Here is a 19,542-nt window from a genome sequence, read left to right as displayed (position 1 = left end):
GACATTGGGAGAAAACGAGCAAACCCACGCAGACACAGGGAGGAATGCAAACTTCGCTGAGGCTGGATTCAAACCTGGCTCCCTGGTGCTGAGAGGCAGCGGTGCTAACCACTGAGCTGCCATGCTGCTCAAAGCTGTATTCCTCCTCAGCAGGCCCTAGCTTTCTCACCCAGGAATCATCACTCAAAACCCTATTCTCAGAGGGGCCATGAATTAGGGGGAGCAGATTTAGGACTGAATTGTGAAGGAACTTCTTCACCCAGAGCAGTGTGTAGATGTGGAATTCCTTTCCCAGTGCAGTAGTTGAGGGTTCCTCATTGGATGTTTTTTAAAACTAATTTTTTGAACAGTAAAGGAATTAAGGGTTACAGTGAGTAGGTGGGTAAGTGGAGTTGAGGCCACAAAAAGATCAGCCATCTTTAAAGACGTCCCCTATGTTGAACGGGCTCAATGGACCAGGTGGCCAACCCGTGCTCCTGGTTCTTAGGAACGTTGTTCAGCTTTATGGTGGGAAGAAGCATGGACAGAAAGGTTGGGCAATTCTCCAATGTGTATATTGCTCTCCCACGCGCTCCAAGAAGTTTTCGAGTAGGTTTTTCTGGAAGCAACAGGAGCAATGCCCCTAAATAAGAACGATTTGCAGCAACAAGTTTGTCATCTCTGAGGGAGTGGCTCATTCTGTCAGGCCAGCCATGTTCTGGGCTGGCTTTCCCTTCAAATGTTTGTTGCCATTGTTGGCCCAGCTGATGATGACATGATGTCACAAGTGTTGGCTCCACCTACTGTATGACATATGGGAGGGTTGGCCCACAGTGTTGACCACGCCCATGCACCTCTTTTCATGGGGGTCTTGGAGACCTCAGCAGTGGTGCCTTAAGGGGTGGACATGAGTGACCCTGAGAAGCTCATGGAAGCCTCTCAGACCCTGGGGAAGGATCTGAGCCGAGACCCCTGAAATCCTCTAAACCAGACAGAGACCCCTCTCCCACTTCCCCATTCCCCCCCTCCCAGCTCAACCCCCCCACATACCCAGCATCCAACCCTCAGACAATGGATAACAGCAAACCGGTAAAAGGCATCCTAAAGAAGACCAGCAGCTCCAACCTTATCAAGGGCCGAAAGATTCCTGAAGAGGACAGGTAAGGTAGAGTCAGAGAGACGTACAGCATGGAAACTTCAGTCCAATTCATTTGATTTGACCAGATTTCCGAAATTAATCCAGTCCCATTTGCCAGCACTCGGCCCATATCCATCTTAAATCCTTCCTATTCATATACCCATCCAGATGCCTTTTGAATGTTGTACCAGCCTCCACCAACCCTCTGAAGAACAACCTACCCAGACCCATTCCCCTACACCTAACACTATGGGCAATTTAGCGTAGCCAATTCACCTAACCTGCACATCTTTGGACAGTGGGAGGAAACCGGAGCAAACCCACGCAGACACAGGGAGAATGTGCAAACTCCACACACAGTTGCCCGAGGTGGGAATTGAACACAGGTCTCTGGCGCTGTGAGGCAGCAGTACTAACCACTGTGCCACCGTGCTGCCCACTGCTCCCATTTAACAATGATCAAGAACCAAGGGGGCTCCGGTGAAACAAGCAAACCCTCATTAGAAAAATGAATGTTTTCATACAGCAACTGCTTAAGGTCTTGAATGCATTGCCTGAGGGTGAAGTGGAGGCAGGTTCAATTAACGCATTCAAGGTGGTGGTAGATGGTTATTTGAAAGGGATGAATATGGAGGGTTACAGGGAGAGGAAGTGGGTAAATGGCACGATGTGAAATGCTCATTAGGAAAGCTGTGCAGATATGATGCGCTGAATAGCCTCATTTTCTGCTGCAATAATACTGTGAAGTGCAGGGAGAGTTATCCCCAGCCAATATTTATATCTAAACCAATATCAAAATAAAAAAGATCTTGATGTGGAGATTTAAATAAAAGTAAAACACTGCAGAAGCTTGAATTGTGAAAGTGCTGAAAAAACTCATCATGTCCGGCAACATCTGTGTTAAGAGAAACAGGTGTCATTTTGAGACTCATGACAATTCACATTGCTCTGGGAGCATGCTGTGTGAAATTGCCAAACATGGCACAGCGGTTAGCACTGCTGCCTCACAGCGCCAGGTTCAATTCCCGCCTCAGGTAACTGTGTGTGAAGTTTGCACATTCTCCCCGTGTCTGCGTGGGTTTGCTCCGGTTTCCTCCCACAGTCCAAAGATGTGCAGGTCAGGTGAATTGGCCATGCTAAATTGCCCGTAGTGTTAGGTAAGGGGTAGATGAAGGGGTATGGATGGGTTGCGATTCGGCGGGACGGTGTGGACTTGTTGGGCCGAAGGGCCTGTTTCCACACTGTAGGTAATCTAATCTAATCTAATCGTAAGTAATCTAATCTAAAATGTTACAACATCGACTAACTGCAGTACACCTTTCTCATTGGCTGTAATGCTTTCTGTGATGTCTTGAGACTACGATAGGTGTCAATTTAAAACAAAAATCAAATGAGTGTTGTCTCCCAAAGGCAGTAATTGTGCATTGCCTCCAATGGAGGGACGGAAAAGGCATAGCTGTTCTTTAGAATTCGGGGCTAAAGTGAACAAAGGATATGGGGAACAAACGGAAGCAGTCTGCTCCCCACATCCTGATCAGATTGAACAGCAGAGTAGGTTCAAAGGGCTAAATGGCCGCCTTTATTCTATGTTTCTATCTGTTGCCTTGCGTAGTTGAGGGTCCCACCAAGAGTCACTGCAACGGAGTGCCTGTTTGGTTGAGGGAACTATTGGGACAACTATTGGTTCACAACAGATAGAACCAGAAGAACATGTCAGTTGAGGAGCTGGAGGCATTGTTGGCACATCAAATACTTCCCATTTCTGACTCTTGTTCTTGGTCACACCACAGACAATATTCTCTGGTTCTGGGAATCCATCCTGACACACCTGTAGGAATTTTGTGAACTTTTATCGAACCACCTCTTATTGTTTGAAACTCTCGAGAACTCAGTTTTCCCCGAAGACAATCCCACCCTCTAGGGAATAATCTAGTGAAACCTGGTTGCACTCCTTCTATGATAAGTATATCATAGAGACAGAACTGTGCCCAGTGCTCCAGGTGAGATCTCCCCAAGGCTTTGTGCAATTGCAGCAAGTTTCTGTTATTTCTGTACTCAAATCCCAGCCTACTTTCTAATCACTCGACTGCACCTGCATTTAGTGACTCATGGACAAGAACACCCAAACTTACCAGCCTCCCAATATTCTCCCTTTTTGTTCTCAACTGGAGGAGAAGGCTTTGTTGGGATTGCAATATCTCAGTAATACAGGGGGCCATTGACTGCTTCCACAGGATTCATGACGGTACAGAGAGGTAGAGGACACATTCGATATATCCCAACATTGTACCTTCAGCCTGAAGTATTCAGCCGTTCCCACTGTTTGCTGACCACAGCACTGACTAGAGGCGTAGCTGTTCAGAGATAAGGCCAGAGACTGGCCACTTAACGTATGGCCAGTCACACCCTCCCTGCTTCTTTTGGGTGTTCGCACTCTGCACTGCTCCCTGACATTCTCAGAGCGCTCGTATCCCAGCTGGTGGCTGCCAGTGAGGCTGGTATTCACCAAAACTGAGTGAGTGCCTCAATCTATCTGGTGGTGCAGTGCCCATCATAGCTGAACAGCTGGAGGGGTGTGGGGGCAAAGGGAGTGGCTGTTGGTGCTGTGTGTAATAGATGCCTTCACTGCGGGCACAGTGTTTTACAGCACAGCTGGCAAATTACAAAGTGAAAAATCACACAACGCCAGGTTATAGTCCAGCCACCTGATGAAGGAGCGGCGCTCCGAACGCGGGTGCTTCCAGATAAACCTGTTGGACTATAACCTGGTGTTGTGTGATTTTTAACTTTATACACCCCAGCCCAACACCGGCTCCTCCAAATCGTGGCAAATTACAAAGGCACAACTCAACAAATGAAGGTGTGGCACAAGTCTGTGTCGTCTCTCCTCATTGGGAACTGGGCAGATTACCCACTGTGAGGCCCAGAAACTGAAATCAGAAGCAGAGAAACAATCAGATCACTACGCAAAACCTTGGGTAGTGTGTTATCAATGACCTGGAGTCATATGTATAATAACATTGGAATATTTTATAAATAATACTGTTTATTACTAGGTAAGATTTTACAGTTTAAAGATATAATTGGTTCCAGTGAATCTCTTGTATCTGAATGAACACATTATGGTTTCAAGGCCTACTCTAGAGGCTTGAACCCATAGTACATCTGGTCCTTCCAGAGAAGGTTATGAGGGAGTGCAGCACCATTTTCTTTTGTGTACATATTTTTATTGAAAAACTTTTTAAAATCTTTTACAAAACATTTATATAAAAAAAAACAGAAAGAAATACCGCGCAAAGAACAAGGCCATAACATAGTACCATTGTTACTGAACAACCCACTATTCCACCAAAATAAACCCACCTACTTCATTAAAACTAAACTACAAACATATTGAATAAATACTAGCTTAAATTACATTCAAGTTACTTAAATTAGATAATGCCTTACTATTTTATTCTGTCTTACTCATCACACCTCCACTGAGGCTCCCATCCCTGGGAGTACCCCCTCCAGTACCCATATTCTTTTCCTTCCAGTCTCCTCCTCCCAGTGCCCCACGCGCGCCCATAAAGATTCCCACGGCTATACCACGGCCCTGACTAACATTGTCGACAAGTCAGTGTCAATATAATTTAGAAAGGGCCGCCACACCCTATATCCGTTTTGTGGTGCACCATATTTGTGAGGTAGTCTTGGGGGAGATGCTCTCTCACCAGCTTACGCCACCCTGGAAGACCTGGTGGTTTTTCTGACGTTCAATTTAGTAAAATGATCTTCCTCATGCAATGGGCAAGGGTATTGCACAGTCTCTTCCCATGTTCCCCCAGAGAGGGCAAGTTTAGCAGCCCCGAAAGATGAATTACTGGATCCATGTTAATTTCAATCCCCAGAATGTCTCTTTAACTCCCTTACTATAGTACTCTTTGGATCCTGCAACAATGTGTGGGAGTGCCTATATTAATTTTACATACAGGACATTCTGGTGACACTCCTCTCTTAAACTTAGCTAGCCTTTCTGGTGCCTGTGTAAGATCTTCAATTGCACAGCCTGTGCTCTGTTACAGCCTGAGATTTTCTTTACATTCCCCTAGGTATCTTCCCATATCGCCGGCCAGTAGCAGTGGTGGACTCTCCCTCTTTATGGGCATTTAAACAGGCATTGGATAGGCATATGGAGGATAGTGGGCTAGTGTAGGTTACGTGGGCTTGGATCGACACAACATCGAGGGCCAAAGGGCCTGTACTGTGCTGTATTTTTCTATGTTCTATGAAACGTCCTGTCCTAACTCTCGGTTCCACGTCATACAGAGTCCTTCCACATCCCCCAGAGCACGGCCTTTCTGTAAATGATAGAAAGTGCTAAGTGAAAGAGCACCCATACACCAAAACCATCTTTTTTTTATTCATCCACAGGATGTGCACATCCTGGCCAGGCCAGGACCTATTGCCCATCTCTCAATTGCCCAGGGCCCATTTGAGAGTCAACCACATTGCTGTGGTTCTGGAGTAATTTGTAGGCCACAGACCAAGTAAGGCTGGCAGATTTCCTTCCCTGAAGAGTGTTGATGAACGAGATGAGATTTTCCAACATTTGGCAATGTTTTCATTTTCATCATTACACTCTTAATCCGCCAGGACAGGATTAGAACTCAAATGGGTCCCCAGAACATTAACTCTGTCTTTGCATTAGTAGGTCCAGTCATAACACCACTAGACCATTGCCTCCATCAGTGGACTAATACTGAGGGAGCACTACACTATCAGAGGGTCAGCACTGAGGGAGTGCCGCACTGTCAGAGGGTCAGTGCTGAGGGAGTGCCGCACTGTCAGAAGGTCAGTGCTGAGGGAGTGCCGCACTGTCAGAGGGTCAGTGCTGAGGGAGTGCTGCACTGTCAGAGGGTCAGTGCTGAGGGAGTGCCGTACTGTCAGAGGGTCAGTGCTGAGGGAGTGCTGCACTGTCAGAGGGTCAGTGCTGAGCGAGTGCCGTACTGTCAGAGGGTCAGTGCTGAGGGAGTGCTGCACTGTCAGAAGGTCAGTGCTGAGGGAGTGCTGTACTGTCAGAGGGTTAGCGCTGAGGGAGTGCTGCACTGTCAGAGGGTCAATGCTGAGAGAGTGCTGCACTGTCAGAGGGTCAGTACTGAGGGAGTGCTGCACTGTCAGAGGGTCAATGCTGAGGGAGTGCTGCACTGTCAGAGGGTCAATGCTGAGGGAGTGCTGCACTGTCAGAGGGTCAGTGCTGAGTGAGTGCCGCACTGTTAGATGGTCAGTGCTGAGGGAGTGCTGCATTGTCAGAGGGTCAGTGCTGAGGGAGTGCTACACTGTCAGTGGGTCAGTACTGAGGGAGTGCTCCACTGTCAGAGGGTCAGTGCTGAGGGAGTGTGACACTGTCAGTGGGTCAGTACTGAGGGAGTGCTGCACTGTCAGAGGGTCAGTACTGAGGGAGCTCTGCACCGTCAGAGGGTCAGTACTGAGGGAGCACTACACTGACAGAGGGTCAATACTGAGGGAGCACTACACTGACAGAGGGTCAATACTGAGGGAGCACTACATTGCCGGAGGGTCAGTACTGAGGGATCCCTGCACTCTCAGAGGTACCATTTTGCAGTTGAGATGTTAACCTCAGAAATTGTCAAAGATCCCAATGGTGCTAATGCTCAATATGCTTCCCCTGATGTCCCTCAACTAATACCAACTGATGGGGAGAAAAACAGCCATGATCTCACTGGAGTTGCTGCACATTTGCTGCCTGTGTGTTGGCTGCTACTTTTCATTGGCTATATATTGGCATACTTCATTGACTGTAAAGTTCTCTGGGATGTCTTTAGGTGTGTCTGCGTGTGCCCTGGTCACATCTTCTGGTTTTAATTAATTGCACAGCAGATGTTTAAAGGTGTTTGCGTTCACTGCAGCCTGCCTAGTTTGAAGACTGTCCCCTTTCAAATTTAAATTACCCATGATTAATGTCTCATGTCCCTCACAAAACTAATGTAGTACAAGCAGTGCCCACTAGGGGCAGCACAACATTAACAAAAGGGAAGGTCTGGGAAAGGAGGTGGTGATAACTTCAAATGGAGTTGGAGGGGAAGAATACATCAAAAGATTTGGAATGATAGAGACCTAGAGTGTGAAAACAGGCCACACCAACCCTCCAAAGAGTAACCCACCCAGACCCGTTTCTCCTGACTAACACACCTAGCCGACACATCTCTGATCACTATGGGGTAATTAAGCATTGCCAATCTACCCTAACCTATACATCTTTGGACTGTGGGAGGAAACTAGAGTACCAAGAGAAAGCCCACGCAGACACAGGGAGAATGTGCAAACTCCACACAGACAGTTGCCTGAGGTGGGAATCGAACCCAGGTCCCTGGTGCTGTGCGGCAGCAGTGCTAACCACTTTGCCTGATTCTCCATTGTAACTGTGAAGGTGGCCCAGAGGAACACTGATTACAGTGATTGTTTCCTTGCCCTTTACAGTGAGCAGTACAATTTGTAAAACTCCCTCCACTGAAAACAGACTAGACTCACTCATCAAAGGGGTTCTTTGTGGGACCTTACTGTGCACAATGTCCCTGAGCTGCTGGGCTGAAGGCGGCTGCAAAGTGCATGTTCTTAGGTTTTGAGAAATGCTGTCAGACACCAACTTCTGTGCATTCTAACCAGTGTGGGTGAGCTCTGATGATACAGCCAGTTCCAACCATACTAAGCACTGGGAATTTCCTGGGTTGTGGGCAGTAGGTGCAGTTGTTCGGTGAGCCACACCCAGAGAGATGTAAACTGACATTGCGTTCTCTAATTCCAGTCAAAAGAAATCTCAGTCCTGGGATGAAATGAACATATTGTCCACGTACAAACCTCCAGGAAAGGACTATGGACTCATGAACATTGATGAACCTAAAACTCCTTATAGGTAATACGGCCTGCTTGGAATAAAGTGAACATTTACAGATTCCATTGTTTGATATTGATTTAAGCTGATGCTACTATTGGACAAGCCAGATCCTACAATTAAACCTGGCTTACAGTCATAGAGTTGTACAGCATGGAAACAGACCCTTCGGTCCAACTCGTCGATGCTGACCACAAATCCTACATTAATCTAATCCCATTTGCCAGCACTTGGCCCATATTGCTCTAAACCCTTCCTATTCCTGTACCCATCCAGATGCCTTTTAAATGCTGTAATTGTACCAGCTTCCACCACTTCCTCTGGCAAAAGTGAGGACTGCAGATGCTGGAAATCAGAGTCTAGGTTAGAGTGACGCTGGAAAAACACAGCAGGTCAGGCAGCAGCCGAGGAGCAGGAAAATCAACGTTTCAGGCAAAAGCCCCTCATTAGGACTGAAGGGCTTTTGCCCGAAACATTCATTTTCCTGCTCCTCGGCTGCTGCCTGACCTGCTGTGTTTTTCCAGCACCACTCTAACCTAGACCCCCACTTCCTCTGGCAGCTCATTCCATACATGCACCACCCTCTGTGTGAAAACGTTGCCCCTTAGGTCCCTTTTATATCATTCCCCTCTCACCTTAAGGCCTTTGCCTTTTAGTTTTGGATTGTCCGACGGTTGGAGAAAAGGGTAATTGACTGATCACTCTATCATGCCCCTGATGATTTTAGGAACCTCTATAAGGTTTCTATCAGCTTCTGAGGCTCCAAGAAAAAGGCCTATCCAGCCTTTCCCTATAGCTCAAACCCAGCAACATCCTTGTAAATCTTTTCTGAACCCTTTCAACTTTAACAACATCTTTCCTATAGCAGAGAGACCAGAATTGAGTGCAGTATTCCAAAAGTGGCCTAACCAATGTCCTGTACATCATGACCTCCCAACTCCTATACTCAATGCACTGACCAATAAAGAGAGAGAAACATTGAGCTAGGAGCAGGAGGAGGCCATTCAGCCCTTCAAACCTGCTCCACCATTCATCACGATCATAGCCAATCGCCCAACTCAATAGCCTAATCCTGCTTTCTCCCCATAACCTTTGATCCCATTTGCCCCAAGTGCTATATCTCGCTGTCTCTTGAATGCACTCAATGTTTTGGCATCATTCCTGTGGTAATGAATTCTATTGGCTCACCGCTGTTTGGGTGAAGAAATGTCTCCTCACCTCCAGGCTGAATGGTCCACACTGAATCTTCAGACTATAACACCTAGTTCCGGATACCCCCACCATCGGGAACATCCTCCCTCCATCTACCCTGTCCAGCCCCTGTTAGAATGTTATAATTCTATATGAGATGGCCCTCACTTATCTGAACTCCAGTGAAAACAATCCTAACCTGGCGAATCGCTCCTCATACGTCAGCCCCACCATCCCCGGAGTCAGCCTGGGAAACCTTCACTGCACTTCCTCAAGAGCAAGACCATCCTTCCTCAGAAAAGGAGACCAAACCTGCCCGCAATATTCTCGGTGTGGCCTCACCAAGGCCTTGTATAACTGCAGCAGCACATCCCTCTGCTCCTGGACTCGAAACCTCTCGCAATGAAGGCCAACATACCATTTGCCTTCCTTACCGCATGCTTCCCTTCAGTGAGTGGTACACAAGGACACCCAGATCCCACTGCACACGCTCCTCTCCCAATTGACACCCATTCAGGTAGTAGTCTCCCTTCTTGTTTTTGCTTGCAGAGTGAATAATCTCACATTTGTCTGAATTATGCTGCATCTGCCATTGATGTGCCTACTCACCCAAAGTGTCATGCTAAAGGATCTCTGCATCCTCATCCAGTTCATCCTTCCACCCAACTTGGTGTCATCTACAAACGTTAGATTTCGTTCTCCCATCCAAATCATTAATATATATTGTAAATAGCAGGTAATGTCCTGTACAGCTCCCAACCCGTGTACTCAATGCTCTGTCCAATAAAGGAAAGCAAACGCTGCCTTCACTATCCTATCTACCTGCGGCTTCACTTTCAAGGAGCTATGAACCTGCACTCCAAGGTCTCTTTGTTCAGTAACACTCCCCAGGAATGTATATATCTTACCTGATATTTCTCAATGTCCTTCTGAAGTTCACCACTGTCCCTATCACGGTTCGTATTGTTCTGCAGCAGTGTGTGGTGAGATCTCAAGATACGTTCGATATCAGTTTCAGGATTTGTGTGCGAATGTGTCAAACATCTTGCATGCCCAAATGCTAACGTCCATTTGCGCCCACCCCTGTCAGATACGACATCGACGATGAGGCGGGGAGCAGCTCCAATCCCACTTTCTCCATGGAGGAGTTAGCAGCAAGGTGCGGTAGACGACATTTCTCTGCTGAAATTATTCCCTGCTTGCGGCCAGATTGATGAGACGGTGTGTTGAAGCGCGGAGCTTGGGAGGGAGGGCGTGCTGGGTGGGTCGCGGGGTATGGCCTGCGGTTTGGTGGGGTGAGGGTGGGGTTAGAGTGAGGTAGGATGCAGATCCTCTCCCTTGCCGTGACGTTTGCACTCATAGTTCTAAACCAACGCGGTGGGGGGCTGGGGGGGGGGGGGAGAGTGAACCCGCGGAGGCAGTCTGGATGATTCACCCTCACCCTCTTCCACCTCCTAGTTACCTTCACTAACTCCACCCTGGATGATGGTGAACCTTCAGAGACTGCTCACAAAACAATGTTAATGCTGGCAGACTGCAAGCACCTAGTCCTGTGCTCTTGTTAGGAGAATATGACTCAGAAGCCGAAGACGGTTGACCAAGTCGGCCAATAAGAGCTCAGTTGATCTTATTACTGTGCTCCACCACCTGCTACTGATGACCTTTCACCCCCTTCTGTCCAAAATATAGTCAAACACTCGCTTCCACCTCCTTTGCAAGAGGGAATTGCAAAGCCTCATGACACGTTTCCTCTCTAATTTGTCTTAAATGAACAACCCTTTGTTTTTAAAACATGAGCTCTAGTTCTGGAATTCCCACACCCTCTCCATAATTATTTTGTCAAGATCCCTCAGGAAACTTTACTGATTTCAATCAAGTCATGTGTCACATTCCAAAACCCCAGCAGATACAAGCCCATCCAGCCCATGGGACAACCCACCTATTCCAGGGATTAACCCCAGTAGACCTTCTCTGAATTGTCCCCAATCCTTCCTGAAGAAAGATTATAATCCCGGGATTACTCCCTGTGCCATGTGCTAGTGAGGCCAGATAGAGGAAGCTAATACGGTTGAGTGTGTGGATCAAGAGTTGGTATAGGAGGGAAGGATTCAGATGTCTGAATCATTGGGATCTCTTCCAGGGCAAGTGGGAATGGTACAAGATGGCACCGAAATTGGATGGGCACCAATATCATTGCAGGCAGGCTGGCCATTGCTGCTCGAGAGGGGGTGAGAACCAGGTGAAAGATGCTGGGGATTAGAGTCTAGATTAGAGTGGTGCTGGAAAAACACAGCAGGTCAGGCAGCATCCGAGGAGCAGGAAAATCAATGTTTCGGGCAAATGCTGTTCATCAGGAGTGGGGTGGGAACCAGAGCAGTAGGTCAACATCTAGAGTGAAGAGAAGGGACGAGCTAAATCAAGGAACTTTAATAGAAAGAACAGGCAGGGCCAAGCCAATGAACATGGTGGGACTAGTGGTCTGAAGTGTATTTATTTAAATGCAAGGACTAGAACAGGTAAGGTGGAGGAGCTTCAAGTCTGTGTTGGTACTTGAGATTATGAAATGGTTGCCTTTACAGAAACTTAGTTGAGAATAGGGCAGGACTGACAGCTCAGGGGTTTAGATGTTTCAGGCAAGATAAAGAGGGGTGTAAAAGGGGTTGGGGGAGATGGATTACTGATTATGGAGAATGTCACAGCTGTGACTAAGAGAGGACACCTTCGAGGCAAATGGGTAGAAGTTAGGAATAAGAAATGTGCAAGCACTAAGGTGGGGATATCTTATCGTCCTCCAGATAGCCAACAGGAAATGGCAGAACAGATATGTAAGCAGATCATGGAAAAATGGAAAAGCTATACAGTTGTGGGCAGCGGGAGATTTTAATTTCCTCAATATTTACTGAAGGCCAGGGTTTAGATGGGGCAGAATTTGTTCAGTGCATCCAGGAGGGATACGAAATGTATCCAGCTAGGGAAGGGGCCAGGTAAGTGGCCTTGTATTAGGAAATGAGCCTAGCCAAGTGATGGAAGTTCCATAAGGGAGCATTTTGGGTACTATGTAAGCTTTAAGATAGTTATGGAAAAGGCTAATGCTATCCTCGTGTGAAAGTGCTAAATTGGGGAAAGTTAATTACCATAGTATTAGGCAACAACTTGAAACATTGGACAGTGGACTCCTTTTTGAAGGTATTTGACATGGGAGCCTTTTAAAAACCGGTTGACCAGAGTTCAGGACCTCCACGATCCTGTGAGGGTATAAGACAAGGATGGCAACACTTGGGAAACTTAGATGACGAGAAGCGTTGTAAGTTTAGTTGAAAAGATAAAGGAAGCTTATATAAGGTTTCGGAAACAGAAATGAAATGAGGACTATAAAGTAAGCAGGAGAAAGATCTTCTTCAGGAGGAAAGTGCTGGAGGTCTTCAAAAACATAAAAGGTGGATAAATCTCCGGGACCTGATCAAGTATATCCCAGGGCTTTGTGGGAAGTGAGGGAAGAAATTGCAGGGCCCCCGAGCAGAAAAGATATGAGCGGCAATTTCTTTACACAGAGAATAGATTGTGTGTGGATCGAACCGCCAGAGGAAGTTGGGATATGGGGACAGTCACAGCATTTAAAAGACATTGAGATAACTACATGAGATGGAAAGCTGATGGGATACAAAAATGACAGCGGGTGGAGGGTTGTGCTTTGGACTGGAGGCCTATGACCAGCAGAGTTCTACAGGGATTGCTGGGTATGTTTTTGTTTGTCATTTTTATAAATGATTTGGATTAGAACATTGGAGGCATGGTTAGTAAGTTTGAGGATGACACCAAAATGGACAGTGAAGAAGGTTATCTAAAATGACAAAGAGATCTTGATCGACTGGGTCAGTGGGCTGAGGAGTGGCAAAAGGAGTTTAATTTGGATAAATTTGAGGTATTACAGTTTTGTAAAACAAACAAGGGCAGGGCTTATACAATTAATGGTCGGGCCCTGGGTAATGTTGTAGAACAGAGGGACCCAGAGGTTCAGGTACATAATTCTTTGAAATTTGACCACGTATAGATAGGTTGAAATCTTTACACAAACCTTGAATGAATAAGGAAGGGTTGGGGGAATATGGCCAAAGGCAGGCATATGGAACTAGGTCAGTTTGGTGGCACAGTCAGCGTGGACTAGAGTCATATAGCATGGAAACAGACCCTTTGATCCAACCAGGACACAGGTTGGATGAAAGAACGTGTTTCCATACTGTGTGGCTCGATGACTATGACTCTAAGAAATTAAGAGGATTAGAAGAGGTCATGAAATGTCCTTGGTAAGGAGGATTAAGGCGAATCCTAAGGTAGTTTGTATGTATATTAGGAGGAAGAGGATTACTAGGGAAAGGGTAGGTTCTCTCAAGGACAAAGGAGTGTGGAGCCAGAGAAAGTTGGTAAGGTTCTTAGTGAGTATTTCACATTGGTACTCACCAGGGGGCAGGACATGGATGATGCTAAGTTTAGAGTTGAGTTTGTTGATACTCTAATGCATGTCAATATTAAGAAGAAGGTGTCTGGAGAAACATTAAGATCGATAAGTCCCCAGGGCCAGATGGGATCTATCCCGGGATACTGATGGAGTCACGGGAGGAGATTGCTGAGGCCTGGACAGAGACCTTTGTATCCTCTTTAGCCACAGGCGAGGTCCCAGAGGCCTGGGGAATAGCCAACATTGTTCCTTTGTTCAAGAAGGGCAGTGGGGTAATCCAGGAAAGTACAGGCCAGTGAGCTATCTGTAAGTGGTAGGGAAAGTATTGGAGAAGATTCTTAGGGATAGGATTTCCTTACATTTGGGGAAGAATGGACCTATTAGGGATAGTCATCATGGCTTTATGAAAGGAGGTCTTGTTACAGAAAGTGGATTGAATTTTTTTGAGAAAATGATAAAGACGTTGATGAGGGTAGGGCAGTGGATGTTATCTCCTTGGATTGATAAGGCCCCTCACAGTAGTCTGGTCCTCAAAATCATAGGGTATGGAATCCATTATGAATTAGCAAGTTTGATACAAAACTGCCTTGGCCATAGACAATAGAGGGGTAGTTATGGAGTTTTTCCGACTGGAGGTCTGTGCCCAGTGGTTTTCCACAAGGATCTGTGTGGGGACCTCTGTTGTTTATAAGATATAAATGATGTGGGTGAAAATGTCAGTGGTCAATTCGGAAGTTTGTAGATGTCACAAAATTTGTTGGAGTTGTAGACAGTGAGGAAGGACATGAAAGGACACAGCAGGATATGGATCAGATGGAAAGTTGGGTGGAGAAATGTCAGGTGGAGTTTAATCCAGGCAAGTGTGAGGTGATTCATTTTGGGAGGTGAAATGCAAGAGGAAAATATACTAGAAATGGCTGGATCCTTGGGACTATTGATATACAGAGGGACCTTGTCGGCTAAGTCCATACATCCCTGAAAGTGGATAAAGAAGGCACATAGTACACTTGCCTTCATCAGTCAGGGCATTGACTTTTAAAGTTGGCAAGTCATGCTGCAACAATATAAGACATTGCTGAGGTCCCATTCAGAGTACAGTGTGCAGTTCTGGTCACTATAGGAAGGATGTAGAGGCTTTGGAGAGACTGCAGAAGAGGGTTACCAGAATGTTGCCTGGATTGGAGTATATTAACGATAAGGAGAGGGTGGACAACTTTGGATTGATTTAGATAGGCTGGACGTTGAGGTTGGGGCAGGCTGGAGTGAAATGCTGGAAGTATTAGATTCTCAGGGACAATGGACAAGAGTTGGACTCTGTTTGCCAGGGCGAAATGTCAAATACTATTGGGCATAGGTTTAAGGTGAGAAGCAGAGAATTTAATGGAGGTCTACACGGAAGGCTTTTTACCGAGAGGGTAGTGGGTGCCTGGAATGCGCTGCAAAGGGGAGGTGGTAGCAGCAGACATGACAGCAAAACAAATGAAGAGGCAGAAAATAGAGGGATCTGGAGCATGCGCAGGCAGATGGGGTTAGTTTCGAATAACATCATGGTCGGCACAGGCATGGTGGGCTGAAGGGTCTGCTCCTGTGTTCTAAGGTACACAACTCCAACACAGGGTAATCTTACCAATACCTTGTGTCACTGAAATATAACCTCCCTATTCCTGTGTATTCCACTTCCCTCATAATAAATGAATAAAATTCTATGAGCTTTCCTGATTACTTGCTGTGTCTGCATCATAACCTTTTGTGCTTCATGTGTGAGAAAAAACCCAGGTCCTTTCTCATCCCAGAGCTCTGAAACCTCACTCCATTTAAGGAATGGTTTTTAAATGATTATTCCTGTCAGAAAGGACAATTTCACATTTCCCCACATTATGCTCCATTTGCGCTGCCCTTGCTCAATCTGTCTGTCTCCTGCTGTGTCCCCTCGCTCACCAGTCCTGAGGGAGGGTCACTTGTCCCGAAACATTAACTCTGATCTCTTTCCACAGGTGCTGCCAGACCTGCTGAGCTTTTCCAGCAATTTCTATTCTCATTTCTGATTTACCGCATCTGTAGTTCTTTCAGTTTTATTTAGCAACTGTACCTTTTGTTCCTTCTTCCAAGACATTTCTGTAAATTGTAAATACTTGAGGCCCCAGTACCAATGCCTGTGGAATATATCGCATTAAATCTTGCCACCAAAACTGGATCCACTTATGCCCACTCTTTGTTTTCTGCCAACCAGACAATTTTCTCTCTGTGCTAATTTTATTTTGATTAGATTCCCTGCAGTGTGGAAACAGGCCATTCGGCCCAACAAGTCCACACCAACCCTCTGAGGAGTAATCCACCCAATCCCATTTCCCTCTGACTAATGCAATTTAGCATGGCCAATCCACCCTGACCTGCACATCTTTGGACTGTGGGAGGAAACCCACGCAGACACGGGGAGAATGTGCAAACTCCACACAGACAGTCACCCGAGGCTGGAATCGAACCTGGGACCCTGGTGCTGTGAGGCAGCAGTGCTAACCACTCAGCCACCATGCCACCCAATGCGTTACCCCTTTTTACTATGACCTTTCATTTTCCACAATAACCTTGGAACGTGGTACCTTTTCACAATCCAAGTATGGTATTTCTGCCAGTTCCCCTTTACCCACAGAGTAAGTTGCTTCTTCAAAGAACTCCAATGGATTGGTCAAACATGATCCCTCTTCACAAAATCCCATGTAGACTCTGCCAATCTCCCTTGAACTTTCCCAAGTGCCCTGCTGTAGCATTTTCAATAATGTCTTCTCATTTCTCTCCTATGCGCAATGTTAAACTAACTAACCTGGAGCTTCCTGCTTTCTGAATCCTTTTAAAATAATGGAGTTAAACTTGCGACTTTTCTAATCGGATGGAACTTTAGGACTGTCGGAACAACCTGCCCTATTATTTAATACAATCGTGATTCATTGAAGACTTTTACCCACCCGATCCCTATAATTCTGTAGGCCTCTCGAAATCTTTCAGTCTTGACTTGAAGTATACTCAGAGGCTGAGTCTCTGTAGCCCTCTGTGATAGCGAAACCAAAATCACAAGTAAAAACAATCTCATCTCAGACCAAAGTGGCATCCCCCTTATTTTTAAATTATATCCCGGGTTTTAGACTCTACAACAAGGAGAAGCGTCTTATCTGCATCATTAATATTTTGCAGGTTGAAATGAGATTACTCTTCTTTTTTTAAGATTAGATTTCCTACAGTGTGGAAACAGGCCCTTCGGCCCAACCAGTCCACACCGACCCTCCAAATAGTAACCCACCCAGATCTATTTCCCTCTGTCTAATGCACCTAACACTATGGGCAATGTAGCATGGCCAATTCACTTGACCTGCACATCTTTGGACTGTGAGAGGAGACCAGACCACCTGGAGGAAACCCACATAGACACAGGGAGAATGTGCAAACTCCATTAGCCCGAGGCTGGAAACAAACCTGGGACCCTGGGGCTGTGAGGTAGCAATGCTAACCACTGAGCCACCGTGCCACCCTTGAAAGTAGAGAATGTAGCAATCTGTGGCAATAATATCTTCCTCGAACATAACGAGACCAATACTGCACACACTACACCGGGTGTGGACCAACCAAGCTCTTACACAATTGTAGCAAGACTTCACTGCTCCTGTGCTTAAATCCTCTTGCAGTAAAGACTAACATTCAACTCACCTCCCCAATAGCTCATTGTACCTGAATGAGCCCTTAGTGATTTATCAAAAAGGGCACCTTGGTCCCTTGCCACTTTTGTAGTGAATTTCAGAACATTAATAGCAATGCATCGCCTTTTACAGTTGCTTTTTCTTTTAAGACCGTCGGATGTGGGGTATCATCAGGACCAAGGGGCTTTTCAGAAACAGCTCCAACAAATTTACTCAGTACCACTTTTTTTTTAGATTAGATTAGATTACTTACAGTGTGGAAACAGGCCCTTCGGCCCAACAAGTCCACACCGACCCGCCGAAGCGTAACCCACCCAGACCCATTCTCCTACATTTACCCCTTCACCTAACACTACGGGCAATTTAGCATGGCCAATTCACCTAACCCCTGCACATTTTTGGATTGTGGGAGGAAACCGGAGCACCCGGAGAAAACCCACGCAGACACGGGGAGAATGTGCAAACTCCACACAGAGAGTCGCCAGAGGCGGGAATTGAACCCAGGTCTCTGGCGCTGTGAAGCAGCAGTGCTAACCACTGTGCTACCGTGCCGCCCATTACAGTCAGTTCTCAGGTGACTGTAATTGCCTTGAGTTCTCCCCTCTCCCATTTCCTGTTGTACACGTATTTCTCCAATGTTATGTTTAACCTCTACAATGAAGACCAATACAAACTGCCTATTCAGTTCATTTGCCCACCCCTTATTTTCCCTTATTATTAACGCCCTGACTCACTTCCTTGAGTAAGTGCTGGCTTTGTTAACTGGTTTAAATAGATGTAGGAACGTTTGCTCTCGGTTCACGTTTCTGGCTAGCTTTCTGTCATTGTTGTCAGTTTCTATTATTTTTAGTCAGTCTTTGCATTTCTTTAAATTCTCTCTCTAGCTTTCTGACCTACCACCTAATTATGCCCAGCTCTACGCTTTTTTCCAAAACTTTGATGCAAGCTTTAACTTTTTTGTAAAACATAAATAATGGGATGAATATTTCTTGAATATTTGAATATTCAAGAAAATTTGAATATTTCTTCTGAGTTGAATATGCATGCTGAAATATCCTCCTGCATATTTGCTGCCGTAACTTTATTGATCTATCTCTTAATCTAATTTGCTTCCTTTAGGAGTTCTGCTTTTGTACCTCATTGTTACTCTTGGACTGATTCTCGTCTCCTAGTGAATGCAAAATCAGTCATATTATGGTCACAGGGGTGTCATCAGACTAAGATAATCCATTCATCATTTTGCACAATACCAGTCTAGTAGAGTCTGTTCTAGTCAGTTTCAGAATACTTTGTTATAAGAAACTGTTCTGAAACCATCCTATGAACCCCTGATCAAGGCTCCCTCTACCGATCTGGTTTTGCCAGTCTCTGAAAGAACAACACTTTGAATGCTATCCATTTCCCCATCCATTCCTCCTCACTAAGGGCCAAGCACTCATTCTCAAGGCTCCTGGGGATGGGGTTAGGTGGCCTGGGGATAGGGGCATGAGGGTTGAGGAGGTGGAGGAGTCATGCCTACAAAAGGCGGCAGGGGAGTGGTTCCTGATTCAACTTTGCCTCTCTCTGTGGTTTCGACCAGAGACCAATCTCTCTGAGTTTACTGCTCTCTAGAAGCTAGGGTGGGGTCAAGTGGCGGCTGACTCAATATTGCTTGCATGTAATTGTCTGTGCATGGTTTAGGATGAGCAATCTGAATAAAGGTAGAAGAAGCAAAAAACAGACAGCAAAGGTTAAAACACAAGATTCTGATGAGGAAGACATTCCACTCGTGGAGCTAGGTGAGTATCGCAGTTGGAGGCCTTCAGCCCCCACTTGAGCCTGTTGCTTTATTCAATGATCTGTATCTCAACTTCATTTACCAACCTCAATCCTCCTACACAGTGTGGAATTAAGTGACCTGTACCAATAGATTGCTTGTTGACTTTGGAAGAGTTTTGTTTTCACTCATAGCACCTAGAGTCTCACATGCTGAGGGGTGACCTTTTTGAAGTTTATAAAATCATGAGGGGCATTGACAGAGTGAATAGTCACGGTTTTATTTCCCAGGCTCGCTGAGCCCAGAACTCGAAGGCATCGGTTTTCGGGTGAGAGGGGAAAGATTTAAAAGAGATCTCAAGGGCAACTTTTTCACACAGAGGGTGGTGTGTGTATGAAATGAGCTGCCAGAGGAAGTGATTAGATTCCCTACAGTATG

At 46.0% G+C, this 19,542-nt stretch overlaps 1 protein-coding gene across 1 annotated transcript in view; it reads left to right on the top strand.

Annotated features, from left to right (window-relative positions):
* The first annotated feature begins 1,050 nt into the window (after positions 1–1,050).
* LOC148137358 (protein phosphatase inhibitor 2-like) overlaps positions 1,051–19,542 on the top strand; it is a 213,692-nt gene continuing 195,200 nt past the window's right edge. The window contains exons 1-4 of the mRNA XM_087982878.1: positions 1,051–1,139; positions 7,926–8,033; positions 10,294–10,362; positions 19,029–19,126. Coding sequence (XP_087839004.1) covers positions 1,051–1,139; positions 7,926–8,033; positions 10,294–10,362; positions 19,029–19,126 — 364 coding nt within the window. The remainder of the gene's footprint in view (positions 1,140–7,925; positions 8,034–10,293; positions 10,363–19,028; positions 19,127–19,542) is intronic.

This window comes from Chiloscyllium plagiosum, unplaced genomic scaffold, assembly GCF_037043375.1.
Source record: "Chiloscyllium plagiosum isolate Xiang-an unplaced genomic scaffold, Cpla_swu_hap1 HiC_scaffold_44, whole genome shotgun sequence".
Lineage (NCBI taxonomy): Eukaryota > Metazoa > Chordata > Chondrichthyes > Orectolobiformes > Hemiscylliidae > Chiloscyllium > Chiloscyllium plagiosum.
This window is presented reverse-complemented; position numbering and strand designations above follow the sequence as displayed.